The 15675-nt window shown below is 48.9% G+C and overlaps 1 protein-coding gene across 1 annotated transcript in view; it reads right to left on the reverse strand.

Moving 5' to 3' along the window:
• Positions 1 to 14101, reverse strand: part of LOC135243979 (sodium/potassium/calcium exchanger 3-like) — a 62248-nt gene extending 48147 nt beyond the window's left edge. The window contains exons 1-2 of the mRNA XM_064316141.1: positions 13552 to 14101; positions 1428 to 1550 (exon numbers count right to left, since the gene is read on the reverse strand). Coding sequence (XP_064172211.1) covers positions 1428 to 1550; positions 13552 to 13744 — 316 coding nt within the window. The 5' untranslated portion in view covers positions 13745 to 14101. The remainder of the gene's footprint in view (positions 1 to 1427; positions 1551 to 13551) is intronic.
• Between the last annotated feature and the right edge of the window lie 1574 nt (positions 14102 to 15675).

Below are 15675 nucleotides of genomic sequence, written 5' to 3' on the forward strand. Positions count from 1 at the left end.
ATAAATAAATAAATTATTATTATTATTATATAAAAGAAACAGTATTGAAATCCGGCTTTATTTTTTCTTTCTCCCCCCCCCGCATGAAAAGTGGTCATCTATGATCCAAACCGCGGCACGAATCTGTCCCGGGCGGGCGGGATCTGCGCGGAGGACGAGCAGCGCTAATTAAAAAATCCGCGTTCCGCTCGGTTGACTTTGAACTCCGCGCGACACGCGCTGTTAGTGGGAGGAGCTTCTGCCGCCTTGGAAGCGGTGGTCTGCGTCTCCTGAGTTATCAGCGGGGAGGGGGGGAGTCAGGGGGTGGATATTAGATATTAGTGGTCTGTGTCTCCTGAGTTATCAGTGGGGAGGGGGGGGGTCGGGGGAGGGGGATATTAGATATTAGTGGTCTGTGTCTCCTGAGTTATCAGTGAGGAGGGGGGGGGGGTGCGGGGATGTCGTTCTATATGCAAGATATGCACTCTGCGTAGGGCCTCACCTCCTATGAAAAGGCACCATCTTGGCTTATATTGCCTGTTCAAAACATGCCCCCCCCCAGCCCCACCAATGCCATGATCACAATGTCAAATTTTCCTTACAGCTCCCAAAAGCTGAGGGACAGGCCGTGAGGAGTGGGGGTAGGGGTGTGGGGGTGGGGTGAGGGTGGGGTGCAAGATCAGGAGTATGAAAAGGTAATTTAGCAGCACAGGGCCACAGCAGGTAGAGCCTTAATGACACCCCGTTGGGGCCAAACACTGCAATCCACCTACAGCGGGGGGGCCAAACTCCACTCCTGGGGGGGGGGGGGCAGCAGTGTCCACAAGGGATTTGCGGTGTCCTCTCAATCAGCAGCCAATCAAGGCCTTCAGAACAAGATGAGTGGACTCAATCAATCGATGGCAGATACAGGTCATCACCCAGAGACAAATATGTTTCACAGAAGTGTATTTATCTATTTTTGTAATTGCATTATTTAAAATCTGACCTGGGGTCAATACATGCCCTGAACTCACGGAAGAAAGATTTTTGTTTCTGTCGCTGGCCGGATAGCTCGGCAAATCCTGACCCCGCCCCTCCGCGAAGTGCTCGGGCCAATCACGGGCAAGCACGCGCGGGTTGGGGGGGGGGGGGGGAACATGGGAAGTCACTAACCCACAGTGACACAGGCCGGGGCGGAAGGGGCAATCAGGCCGGCGGCCGCCCTGATGCGAGCTGAAGGCGGCCTTGATTCTAGCGCCGTCGCGGCCGCCATTACCCAAAACGGGCCGATCCCGCTCTGATTCCGCCTGTGACATCACAGAGGGCAGGAAGAATGCCGAAAAGAATGGGGCCAATCACAGGGTTCTGAACGGAACGGTGCTCCGTGCGGGGAATTCTAAATGGGGGGGGGTCTCCATGGGGGGTGGCGGGGGGAAAGAAGGGTTTTGCCGAACCGGCTCTCCTACCTGGCTCAGTGCAGTTCTTGGAGACCGCTCTCTCCTCGGTGTCGTTGCTCTCGAGCTCCTGCAGGAGGCGCCGCCCGCTCCACCCGTCCTTCTCATCGGCGGGGCGGCTGGATGTGTCATAACCTGGCGAAACAACACCGGCGCGTTTAACACGTTTAAAAGAAGGGGCTCTGGGCAGGACTGTCACCAGGCCTCATTGGAGAGGCAGTAACCTGGGCTGGACTGTCACCAGGCCTCACTGGAGAGGCAGTAACCTGGGCTGAACTGTCACCAGGCCTCACTGGAGAGGCAGTAACCTGGGCTGGACTGTCACTGACCAGGCCTCACTGGAGAGGCAGTAACCTGGGCTGAACTGGAGACAGACTGGAACACCACACTCCTCTGAAAACGTCCTCCATGTTTTCCCTCGAGACACCGCGTTGTCATCTTGATCACATGATCGTTTCGGAGTGGGATAAGGAGAACAGGAGGACGGAAAGCTTTTAGGGGGGCTGAGAGAGCTTTTCGCTCCGCTGCAGAAACCCGGCAGGGCGGGGCAGGTGACCTCATGCGTTTGTCAACATCGCGCGCGAGGCTGTCCCATCTGGCAGGGCCTCGTACGACCGTGGAGACCGCGGGTCGGGCGCTGCTAACTCCACCGACCCGGCGCGGGGGTAACCTGGCAACAGCGATATTTAGCACGGCTACTTAGCGAAGCGGCGCGGCGCAGCCGAGAGCATCAGGCCGTCGCCGAGTGCGTTTCGTAACGAGCGTCGTAAATAAACCCAGAGCCTGCCTGGCATCCCGTGCCCGCTGCCAGGGGGGGGGCTAATGGGGCACGGGGATGGCCACGCGGCGCCAGGTGGCACGCAACGCGGAGACACGCGCTCCGCCGCATTCCGGTTGCCGGGGCAACGGCGGTTGCGGCGCGGCTAACGGCTAATCGGCCAGCCGTGCGTCCGGGGGGGAAGGCCGCCGTGTTTTGGCGGGAGAGTCGAGGCGGAATGGATGTGACATCATAACGGCGAGTGCCCCGCGCATTCGCTGCCCGAAATAACCCCCCACCCCATCACCCACCCCGCCCCCAACACATGAGTACACGGTGCCCAGGCCGAGTCCTGATTTCCACAACCCCCATTCCCTCCCCTGGCCACCGAACCGCAACGACAACCCCCCCGCTGGGCTCTCCCAATGGTTCAGTCTGTTTACCATACAGGTGTGATCGGATCCAACTGTTTGTTTTTCCACAAACAAACGACCGAGAAACACATTAGAGAACAGCCTGCATCGATGTTCCCCCCCCCCCTTTCTCTGTCCTCCACCAGAAGGTTTCCGCTGTTGCCGTGACTCCAGCACCCGCCCCCTTCCATATCAATCCGTCTGTTTGTTTACGCATCCCGTCGCCTGACCTCACGGGAATAGAAATCTTTACTAAAACCGGACTTTTTTGTTTCCCCTTGTTTAAGTTTATTTTTAGTGCCCGCATTGGCGTAATTGACAGAGAGCCGGGGGGATCTGCCAGATAAGCCGTCGCACATTCAGCTCAAAGGCTTCGGCACTTCCTGGCCGACCACTTCAAAGATTCGCAGCAGCACAAGGACCTAAAGTTCACCATCGTCAAAGGGACCGCAGACCTCTAAGGCTGCTGTGACATTTCAGCACCCCCACCCCCCCTCTTCCTCTCTGTCTCTCTGGGGGGGTGGAGGTGAGCTTCAGAAACTGTAACGGAACCAAAGTAGACCCGCGTCCTCCATCGCCAACGCCCCACGTTTAGGGTGGGGGCACAGCCTGGCTGCCGCCCCCCCCCCCTGGCCCGGCCCCCACCCTGGCCCCAACCCTGGTCACGCCCCCTGGCCCCCAGCCCCGCTCTTGCGTAAACGCCCCCACCCCGATCCCCACCAGCCCCAGCACCCGCAGCCCCCCAGCCCCAACCATGCGCAGGAGTGATGAAGAAATCTGGATCGTTCCCCATGGCATCCAGAGTCACCACCATGTAAATCACATTAGCAACTCCTGCAGCCTTTCACCGACCCCCAAAGGTGAAGCTAAGATCACGGCTGGCCAGTGGTCAGATTGGAAGCGTCAAAAGTGCCATTTTTCTGATGGAAATTGGTTACATGTGCATAAAAAAGAAACAGTATCCACACAATTTAATATTCAAAGCAACCATTAGAATTTGTTCTACTCAGCTACTCAAATGACAGACAAAACAATAGTCAGTGTCACAGATTACTGATGTGTGGCCAGATTGAACGCACTGATTCCACACTGACTGCTGCCCAAATATAACCCCAGCCATGGGAAAAGCTTAGGGAACTCTGGGTGAGAAACAAAAAAAAATCAGTGTTCTCCCTGTTGTTAAACCTGCATATTTTTATCACTCAGTGGAAAAAAAAAAATTAAAAATGAAACTCTCTGTGCCAAAACACAAGAGCATGGAGGAGGAGCCCCCCCCACCCCCCCGCGGTGAAATGAGCTGTCTCAGCGGCGCACAGCGTGGTCCCTGGCACACAGCGCCCGCTTCGGGGAGGCACGCGGAGAGCGTGGCACAGGCGCCCGCGCCAACATTAGCGCCTCCGAACCGGCAACTGCTCGACAAATTAACTTCCGTCAGGGACTCGAAAGCACAAACACCCTCCCCCCTCCTTCCAAAAACCCCCGCCACACCCGAGGACCCCCGCGCCCGTTCCCGCGCCGCGACGGCGATTTAAAACGGCGCGGGGCTCCCGGGGGTGAGAGGAGAACGGGTCGGCGCACAGACAGACGCGGGCGAGGAAGGTGACCGCTGTGTGACCTCCACGTGACCGCAGGCGTGCGTGTCACGTGGGTGCGGAGCAGAGGAGGAGGTGTAAAATCCAACACAACCCCCCCCCAGCCTAACCCCATAATGTCAGCGATTAATGCCCCCCCCCGGAATGTCAGCGGTTATAATTAGGGGTTACATTCCTACCTGCAGGGCTTAATTGCCCCGTTAATCTTCAGCAATATTGCAGGTGTGAGGCGAGTGGGGGCACTGGGTCTTACTGGGGGGGGGGGGGGAGCGTGGATTTGTCCCAGAAGCAGAGTGAGGATTGGAAACCCTACTTCTATTTTTCAAGGTACCCTCTTTTAAAATAACCAATGGAATGTTAGCAGCTTGACCAGAAATGAAAAGCGAACATGTAAAAAATAAATAAATAAAATTTCAGATGATTTATGGCGTATCACAAGCGTACATGCACAGATAAGCGGAGTGTAAACCTGCAACCCCACACTCACCCATTTTATGACGCAAGGCAGCCCTGCTTCCAAAAAGACCATTTGGCACGAGCAAGAGCAGAAGAATACAAAGCCCAGCTTTTAGGCGGACAGCTCTCTGATCACTCACAGCTGTGGCAACCAGCCCTGTTCCTGGAGATCTGCTGTCCTAATCTGACACACCTGATTCTACTAATTAGCAGCTCAGCGAGATCTCTAGCTTGTTGAATGAGGTGTGTTTGTTAAGGGTTGCAGTGAAGACCTACTGGATGATGGATCTCAAGGAACAGGGCTGTTTACCACTGATTTACAAATGCAGAAGCCTCATCGTGGAGCATTAGTGTCTTGGCTTGCAGAAACTGGAGGCTCAATTTGCACACATTTATGAAGTGCGTGTTTGTCCAGAGATCTACTTCATGAAGACACACAATTTCTCTGGCAATGTATTCTTTCTGAATCCGTAAGTGCCCTGCAGGTCCAATTATACAGTAGGCGGCACCGACAGCTTCTCTTGCTCGCCACTAAGTGTTAAACGAGACATACGGAGACACTGCCGGCCTCGCGTTTAAAAAAAGAAACTCGTTTTTACGCTGCTGTGTAGAACGTGTGGAGGTGAGCCGCCTTTTAGGGGCGCTTCAGGCAGCCTACTAATTAGCTCGTTAGCAGATTGTCCGAGAAATCTCCTCGTCAACTCCGCCCCGTCTTCTGAAGAGGAGGAATATTCCGGAATAATCGGGAATTCCCAGGGCCTGCGTGTGCAAAGTCCGCTTTTCCCAGAGGAGACTCTGACTGCTCTTATGGGGCCAGAGTACCAGCATGACAGAGCCGAGCTGGTAATGAGACCTTAATGATTACATTACAGCCATTTAGCAGACACTCTTATCCAGAGCGACTTACACAACCTTTTTTTACATAGCATTTACATTGCTTTCATTTATACAGCTGGATATATACTGCAGCAATGCAGGTTAAGTACCTAGCTCAGGTGTACAACGACAGTGTCCTACCTGGGAATCAAACCTGTGACCTTTAGGTTACAAGACCGGCTCCTTCCCCCATTTTACTACACTGCACTGAAAGTAGCAAAGGTGTATCGGCCGAAAGTAGTTGTCTTTCGTGGGAGCTGTCAGAAAAAATAAATAAAAAATAAAAGTATGTTATGACTGTGAGCCATCGTGCCCGTTCCAGGAGGCTGACCCTCATTAGTGACCCGGGAGACAGGCCGAGAGGCCGTCTGACCCTTTCCACAGTCTCCACCAATCCAGATGGTTACCCAGTGCATGATGGGTAAGGCACCATGCTGTCTCGCATGTAAAGCTGAAGTCCGGTACACGTTGCAACACTGAAAGTCACCCTGGATAAGAACGACTGAGAAATGAATGCAACGTAACGTTTTGCCAAACAGGTTCCCTTTGTAACGTACACAAAAATACATGGCAATATGTTTAGGGGCTAAGTCTACGGGTTAAGTGATCCGGCACACTTTACTCTGACAGAGTGCATTTCTATCCCTTGTGGGCTCGTACAAACACTTGATGTTGAATTAGAACAGAATGGCCAGCTGTGTAGCATTGCTGGATAACTCACCATGGCGATATCTATCCTAAGAGCGAAGAGGACCCCAAAGTAGCGTTTTGAAAAACGGAAAAGATAATTGCGCTGTGAACATAGCTCTGGCACACCGATATTTATTCAGAGGTGAGCGCTCGTTAAAGGGCAGTTTCGAGAAGCATCGTGCTACCCTCGCATGTACCAGATCTCCGCAAACTGAAAAACGCAGCACTGCTGACACAGAGGAGGACACGGATTTAAGCAGGCCGCCCAGGCAGGTTTCGGTAACACTACGAATGACAAATAATATAGAAATCATTTTGATCGTCTTGTACTGACATGATTTTTGACATCAAACTCCACAAATACAATTTATTAGGATGTTTTGCGTCGGTTCTGCTCCAAGAGCGACAGTCTTGAGAACCAGACTTTGAACTGCAAATTGATTTCGTTTGCTGAGCTTTTTTTTTTTTTTTCTTTTCAATTTTATTTTCAGCAACGAAAGCACGTCCCCTGTTTTGTGTACAGAGACAAATTTAAAAAGCGAGACCCGCGATGAGGAGGTCTCCCTTACCCCTTTCACCGGCAGCCAGACTCAAAGTGGTCAGCCCCCCCCCCCCCCCCCCCCCCCCACACACAAATACCGAGGCTGCAATTAATCTGAACGAGCGATTCAACGAGTCTGCGCGTCGCTGTTCTCTCCGGTTCCCAGCGCAGGATGATTGCTTCGGAATGATCCGCGCATTGTTTAAAGAAGGTGCTCGGCTAATTACCTGCTCGAGGGCTTTGGGTATTTATTTATTTACTTTTTTCTTTTTTTCCTTTTTTTTCCCTTTTTTTTTTTTTGCTGGAGCTTTTGCTCCTGGCTCCGCGTCAGAAATCGGTGCTGAGCTCCACTGCCGATCCGTCGGCTTCTTTTCGGGAGATGAGAGCGGCCGGCGCCGTGTGATCTCACGGCTCGGTGTTTTTGCGTCGCGGCGAGGAGTTGCGGGGAGGCGAACAGACGCCCAGATGGCGCCCCTGGCCGAGCCCCTGGTGTGTGCTACGCAACGCCGTGCCCCGTGGGTGCATTCCCAGCCAATTCTGAACACATTGCAGCATGTAGCTGGCCAATGAGCTGCACGGGATAAGGGGGTTTCAGTCAGTCAGCAGAGCAGCAGCTGCCTCAAAGGTCAATAGGTCATAGGTCAAAGGTCACCTGGGTACCTGCATTCTGATTGTGATGTCGGCCAATGAACTGCATGGAATAAAGGGGTTTCAGTCAACCAGCAGAGCAGCAGCTGCTTCAAAGGTCAATAGGTCATGGGTCGCTGGTCACCTGGGTACCTGCACTCTGATTGTGATGTCACTCCGGCTCGCAGCTAGCAGAGCAGAAAAAGGAAGCGTGCGGCTAACGTGCGCGCTAGCACTTTCCCGCTCGAATTAAAGGAGGACTCCCGGTAGTTATGGGGAAAAAACCTACAGCACGTTTCAGATAAGGGAAAAATAAAACAAAAAAATGAAAAAAAAATGAGGACAGAGACGAGTCTATTCGCACAGTGGAGGAGGATCTGCGGATTCTCTTTCAGGGAGCCGAATTCCTCCAGGAAAAAAAAAACAACAAAAAAAAAACATTGTCAGATCTTCAGACTTCTGGAAGACTGCAGAAAGACTTCCAGACTTCTGGAACTGTCATGAGGAAACTGAGCAGGCCTGAGTGGCACTGTCAGCTCGGCATTCGTTTCTGTTTTAAGGATTAACGTGATCTTGAGTGAACCAATCAAAAAAACTGGAACAGATTTTTTTTCCATTCCGTTCATTTAGCTCTATGTCAAGTAGTGTCAACAAAAAAATATTACTTTTTCTTACACATTTACATACACATGTATTGTGTTAATAACAATCACAGATCTCTATGATTTCTACTGCCACTAATGGCAAAAGGTTTAAAAGTAAAAGCACTTTAGGGTATGTATTTCTTAAAATGTCACGCGTGATAGCATTTAAGGATTACACGCTAATACCATTTTACAGAGCTGAGGGACCTGATGTGAAATGAAGTTGAAAACCGCCAAGCCCAGTGTTGCCCATCGATTCCCCCTGGCGAACTCCGGCTGCCGCCACAGAAAGTTCACCAGAGTTCCGCAGGGGCGTGTCCACCCGTCCCGTCCCGCGCCGCGAGCGTGTTTCTCCCTCGCCCGTTTAGACTGAGCTTCGAAAACCTCTCACCGGGGACGCTGCGGTGTTTTCCAAATTCACACTCTCCCAAGAAGCACCGCTTCTTAACTGAGTGCGTTATACTGAACCGCATAGACGAGACGCCAGGCACTCCCCCCCCCCCCCCTTCTTCCTCATTCCGGCACAATGCTGAGGAAGGATCGTTGCGGTGTCATAAATCAAAAAACCTGTAATGCGGACGTTTCAGGGTTTCTATATTTAGTCGCGAAAGGAATGTAGGACAGCCCTCTCCATTTGCTTCGCCGAGCTCCGTTCCTCCCCTCCTCTCCCTCCTTCCCTCTCCACTTACAAGACATAGAATAATGACCCCCCCCCACCCACCACACACACACCCCTCCCTGTGTCAGGGACCAAGGAAATTGGCACACCTCAGAGGAGACGGCCCCGCCCTCATCGCACCTTCTCAAAAGCTTTGGGGAACTGACCCCTCCTTTGTTACCTCCACAGTCTTGGGCATCTCAAAATGACTGCTTACACTAAAAAAAATAAAAAATAAAAAAACCCCTCTCGCACATTTAATTGAGTGCAATCTTGAAAGAGGACAACGCAGCAACACTACACCTTACAGAGGTGTTTAATAAAACAGCGGTGAACAGATGACCCCTTGTTAGCCTACATCTGCCCACCAGTCACACACTGAACATCTCTGTGCACGCAATGCAGAAACACTGAGCCATGCACTAAGTTTATCACTTGTACACATAACATGCTGTGTGCAAAAATCACAGGAATTCTTAAGTGCCATATATATATACTCAGTTTCCTCAGAAACACCTCTCCACTGACGTCAATGATGGAAGAGGACATCTCGGTAACCAAAAAAAAAGGAAAGCTGAAAAGTAAATATTTACTTGAAGGGGGGAGGAGGAGAGGTCAATTTAAAAAAATAAAAATAAAAAACAAACTGCAAAATAAAAAAAAAGGATTAAAAGAGGACTTCAGTTGACAAGATTCACAGCCTTAAAATGGCCTCTGTTTGACTTCCCGTCCCCAGGAACACTGGCAGGTGTGGGCAGAGTGATGCATGATGGGAACAGACAGTGGCGGGGATCTCATTGCGGCCCCCATGGCTAGCCGGAGCCCTGCGTGGAGAGGCAGGCAGCCCTCGCCGCGTTCAAACAGGAAGTGAGAGAGAGAGACTCGACGCAGCGTGCTCCAAAAGGGAAATGTTTGTTTTCGCTTTTCTCCAGGAAAAGCAGATTTCGCTGAAGGAACATGAAGGTGGTGGGAGGGGAAGGTGGGGGGGGGATCCTCACCAATATTTATTTCCGTGTACTAAGGGACTCTAGGCCTGTTTCATATGGGGCGGGAGGGGGGGCACTGACAATATCCGATACTCTGAAAACATATGAAAATGTCAATTTGTACTCATAACATGCTACGTGCACCGCTAATGCATTCTTTTTCAAAGCAAATGTGTCTGTTTGTTCTTTTCACACAGACACAAGCACCTACGCCGGCGCGCATTAACAGGTCATACCTGCAGCTAAGTTACTAATAGTCTGGAATGGTCTCAGACAGTAGAATCACCAGCCCTCAAATTGCAACCACACTGGCAGAATGGGAACAAGACCAGGGGAAGAAGACCTGACAGGAAAGGGAACACGACGTGGGGGGTGGGGGTGGGTGGGGTGTATTAAATATCACTAGAGAGCAACCTCTCATCTATTCACCGGCTATTGGACGAAAGCCTTTTAATTCACTTACACTGGAATGCAAAGTGTTAATTTAAGCAGAAATGTAATTGTGTTGGACAAAGTGAACAGTATGGCCACAGGGATTGGAGTAGGTTGGCAATTGGCTGGCAAAATGCAAATTCCACTTTGCTACAGGGAACGGACTGTACATTTCATTAGTAAATTCTCAAACGAAAATCATAAACAGTTTGTGGATGAACAGATGCCCGTCTGAGAGCGCCACATGGCAGGGCTTCTTCCCCGTGCCAGCAAACAGAAGGGCTTAACCAATCACAGCTCAGCACTCCCAGCAAACAGAAGGGCTTAACCAATCACAGCTCAGCACTGCCAGCACAAGGAAGACTTAACCAATCACAGCTTAGCACTGCCAGGACACAGAAGGCTACACCAATCACAGCTGAGCACTGTATACCTGGACACAGTCCCACGAGAGCAGGTACACACGCACTGAGAGAAAAACAAAATGACTTTTTTTAAACGGACGACATGCAGGGCCAAGCACAAAGAAAACCAGGATCAAGAAACGAACCGGCTGAGGCACAATGTGGGCGACACGACCAAAAAGGTCAGGACTAATCCAGACCGGCCCTCTATCCGTATAAATAATCCATTTTTAAAAAAGGCTAAGTGCAGAAAACCCCCAGTGATGTGCACTCAAAAACGGCAAGGTAAAAAAAAAACCACCCCTCGGCTCTTTTACCAGAGTATCTTACAGGGACAAACCCGAGGGCCCTTTGCGGGTGGGAAGACATCTTGCTGAGCGTGCCGGAGCTTCCCAGCTCGCCGCGGATCCGTCCCCCGTTCTCTCCTGCATCACCGGTCCGCTGGCCACGGAGCGCGCTCAACACCTGACGCTCGTGTTCTCGCCCCCACGTGAAAGGGCGAGAGAGTCGCCGTAACAACGACACCAGGGGGATTTTCAACAAAAAAAAAACTTTCCTCTAATTGTGTCTCTGTCAGTTTCCCGGGTGGTGAAGCGCAACTTTTACACAGGAGGGCCAGTGGGATAATTGAGAGTGCTTTCTTACGAAAAAAAAAAAAATCACGTGTTAAAAAACCACATGTGAACACCCAACATGTGAAGAGTACACATGTGAACTATAAACATAACCCCACTTATAAGATGAGAGTGGGAAAAGGTAACCTACGCTATTTCAAGTCACACGTTTGTTTTTTTTCACATGTGAAAATTGTAGTTCACATTTGAAAGGCAGTCAAATGTGAAAATGTGGAATTTCGCATCACGTGTTTTGTTTACGAAACACGTAAATTTTCATTCACGCGTGAAAAAAAGCCAATCACGTGAAAATGTCCAGTTCACACGTGACAACGTTCTTTTCATGTGTGAATACTTTAATTCACATGTGAAAGCGTTAAATTCACATGTGAAATTGTGATGTGAATTTGTCTTTTCACATGTGATTTTTATTATTATTATTATTATTATTTATTTATTTTTTTTTCATAAGGGCTGCTATTCCTCTTCTGCTTTTTTGCCCCTGGGGCTCAGAGTAGATCACAGAACGCTCTTGTGTTCATTAATCCATTTGATTGATTATGATCGCTGCATGCTTCCCAGTGGGAAAGGTATGTAAACAGGGGGGGGTGTGTGGGGGGGATTTAAGTTGGTCCTCATCTAATTTATTGGTGTGACAGAAGATCCAGGGGCACTTTTATCTGGTGTTCCACAATCAGCACAGCGTTCTCCTGTACGTAGCAAAAATGTCCAGTGTCCAATTCAACTGTAAATCCAGAGTGCGCGCAAATGTACTCTGTTAAGAGTTTAATTAACACTGGACATTTCACTGTGTATGATTTCTTCAGGTGATGCTACACACGGCAACTTTTTTGGCCAACAGTTACCCAAAAAAGTTGCCGTGTGTAGCATCACCTCTAGGAACGGCAGCGTCACCAGCAGATTTCATTCGGATCGGAGCAAAGCTGTTTTGCCTCTCTGGGGGACATAGGAACCCAGACAGCAAGCCACTCCGGGGCCGATCTGGGCCGATTCTGGTGCGAAGTTGGCACTGCCGGGCCGGCCCTGGCACGGAACTGGCCCAAAGTCGCTTGCTACCTGGGACTACGGTATTAAAACACTGGTTCTGGTAACTGAAGGGCTCTGTTAGGAAACCAGACCGCTTTCTTACAATTAAGAGTGATCTTGGCCAAACCAGTTAACTACGGCATTTCAGCAGCGATTTAAAAAAAATATATATATATCAACACACTCCCACGAGTTTAGCGTCTGTCTTTCAATTGATTCCCCACGCAGGCGGTTGCATTGAATGCATTCCCGCTGGTAAATGCAGAGCTAAAGTCATTTTTTTAAAACTTGGGCTTTGGTTGCGTCATCTAGTCTGGTTCTCTGAGTGTTTCCTCTTCGTGCAGTCTTGTGAAAGCAACAGCAACAACGGCGGCCACAACAAATTAATAATTTAGGGAAGCCGTGTCCATTATTAGCAAGCGCACTGCTCGGCACAGCACCGGCATAAATGTTCAAAGCGCCCGGAGCCAATTACGGGCTGAATTTAAATATGTTGTTAATGTAAACAGTACAGTACCGCCGGCACGAGAGAGAAAGAGAGGCTTCCTTAATGGACGGAAATGTACTGCGCGGGCGATACCGGGCCGTCAGCCAAGCAGTCCCTCGACAACGTACAGTACAGCTTCGGAAGGAGGCACGGAGGTTCTTATTGGAGGAACTGTGACCCACAGGCAACACAGCGTGCAACAGCCCCTTCCAGTTCAGTAGAAGCGCGGCTAAAACTCGCCAACATCTTTAACCGTTTATGACGAACTCCAGAAAGACAGGATAACGACTTCTAAAGTTTTCTCATTTTTTTATTCCCATGTAACTTCTAGGCAGCCGCTCTTTGGAGAATTTACTGCGTAGGCTCCAGCGATTCCGCTGATGTAAAGACCGAACAAATCCAAGACTTCATAAATTAATCAGCCACCTATACAATGGCTGCCTACCATTATACATTTTAGGGTGAACTGAAACAAAATTGAGACCACACTGGGTAAAACAATTGTGATGGTATTTAATTAGAAACAACAATTCGTATTTTATGTCGACATGTAGCCTAAATTCGGGAATCTGATCTCTGGGGTGATGTCACGCGCACGTTTGTACCATGAAACCAAAACATGCCAAGCTGACGAACGGCGCAACTTAATGCTGAGCGCGCAGAATCGGATGCTCTTAACGCAATACATAAAACACATCATAGGCAACTGCACCCACAAATACGCGTGACAAGAGCAAAGCAATATGTGTAATATGATCGCCGTTCGGTGGGAAACGGTAATTATACTTCCATAATTTCTGTAATAAAACATAAAATAAGAAACAACTTTAACAACCACTCGCCTCTCTAAACATCCAATCTTCCAGCGTGGCTCGCGCCGCTACGTGGTTTGCCCTAAGCAAAATAGCTCACCTGAATTTTCAGCCAGCAAGGAAAGCCCCGACACGACCAACAGCAAAAATCCCATGAAGCACATCTGGACCAGAAGCAACTCCTTTCGCTTTTTCCTCCGCGCTTTGATCTTCTTCTGGGTCAGCATCACTTGCTGCGGCCGACTCTGAGATCGAATAGCAGGGCACATTCTGCCGGCGACTGCCCCATCCATTCTAGATACCAGTGCGCAATAATAAATAAAAAAATCTTTGCAGAGAAAAAATGGGAAGGGAAGAAAAAGCGAACGATTTGGGCAGAACCAACAGCAGGGTAGGAAAAGTTTTATCACGGAGAAGGTGGGGACGCAGTCGGCGTAAATACGCCAGCTATCTGTCTTTTTTTTTGTTGCTTTTGATGGTATCGGTGTCCCCCCTCCTATATCATTTTAAAATGTAATATTGCGCAATCACGCTGACGGCGAAAACGGAGCTCCATGGATGTGTCAGGTTGGTGCCAACTCTTGAGCGGCACGATTTGCGTGTGGGGGACTGGAGGTTGCACTGAGAGAGAGAGAGAGAGAGAGAGAGAGCCAAAGACGTATACAAACTGATACAGTGCATCTGTTTGATAGCGCTTGAGAGGGAGGAAAGAAGAATCTTTTTTTAAAACGCGGAAATACGTGCCTATTACTGCCCTCTTCTGGGAAAAAAAATTACACAGTAATGATGCAGACATCTGCAGGGCAACGTAATTATGAAAGATAATAATTTTGGAATAGTGAAACTAGTCTTCCTTCGTATATTGTAACTCACTTCCTGCAAATGTATAATTGAAGTCAACAAATAACATGTTTGAATTACTTCACCCACAAAGAATCCAGAATATAGATGTAAAAAAAATCCACGCCATACCGAAGACCCAGATGTTGCTCGCATTAAAATGCAGCATTAATGCTGGTAGTTATCGAAGTGATTAATCACCAACTACCTAGAGCAGATGGATCGTACAAAGCATACGGACCGTTCAAAGAAAGTATTTTAAGGAAGCCTCCTCCTTGTCAGCCAGAATCTGCTTTGGGTGACTTTCTGTTTGGTGTGCCAGGACACTTGAAATGGAAATTATGCTCGTATGCTGTTTTAATAAACAGTTTACAGTGTCTCATTCCAAATATAGCAAGGCATAAAAAATAAGACAGATGGTGCCTTTGAAACATCCCCCCTCCACGAGAATATAATAGGGTGATGTTTCTTGTAGAATTGTGCAATTGCAATTCCAGGGCAAAATCTAGAATGCCGCTGGTAATCCACACAATTTTAAAAATTTAATTTAACCACATTCATTTGTATTGTGGGACTGACTGTGTCTTTGCCACTGAAGTCTAAATAAAGAACAGAAAATTGAAACTTTTTTGTTGTACAGTGGTTTTTGGATTTCATAGTTGGATAGCTGAACGATTGATTAAATACTTGATTGCTGGGTTCTGGAATTTTAATAGCTAGGCAGCTGCATAATGTTTGATGCCTGCTGAGACCACATTGTTGTTATTGATTAGGTGTTAGGCATTTTATTAACCTTTTATTAACCATTTTCAATAGTAAAGTGTATGGAAAGGTGTACATTAAATACTAGTTAAATGCGAGTTTGTCTCGTAGGACTGACTGTATTTAATGATTTTCACAGAAATGGTAAAACTTTCTGATCAAACCAAAGCAAACAGAGGAAAGAAGAAAAGGTTTACGTAAAGTGATTTGTTATTTTCCAGTGCATCGGAGAAAGAGAGAGAGAGAGAGAGAGAGAGAGAGAGGAGAGAGAGAGAGAGAGAGAGGGATGGGATTTGCGTTCTGTGGGTGATTCTGCCATATTGTGTCAGGCGCGTTAATGACAGACTCTGCAAGCACGGCATGAGGCCTTCCCTTGCTGTGGCTGATTGAGGTGAAAGGTTACGACCTTTGACCCCCCCCCCCCCACCAGGGGATGAGTGCAGGAAAGCCATTGCATGCATTACAGTGGTTACAGAAAGAATATTGTGCATAATAGACAAGGGAAAAAAAAAACTCACATCCCTTTTGTTTTGTTTTGGCGTTAGTTTGTAGTTAGTTTGTCTTGGACAGGTTGGTGCAGAAAAAAGGTTATTTCACGATTGTTTGTTTTGTGCTCACCAGA

This window comes from Anguilla rostrata, chromosome 2, assembly GCF_018555375.3.
Source record: "Anguilla rostrata isolate EN2019 chromosome 2, ASM1855537v3, whole genome shotgun sequence".
NCBI lineage: Eukaryota > Metazoa > Chordata > Actinopteri > Anguilliformes > Anguillidae > Anguilla > Anguilla rostrata.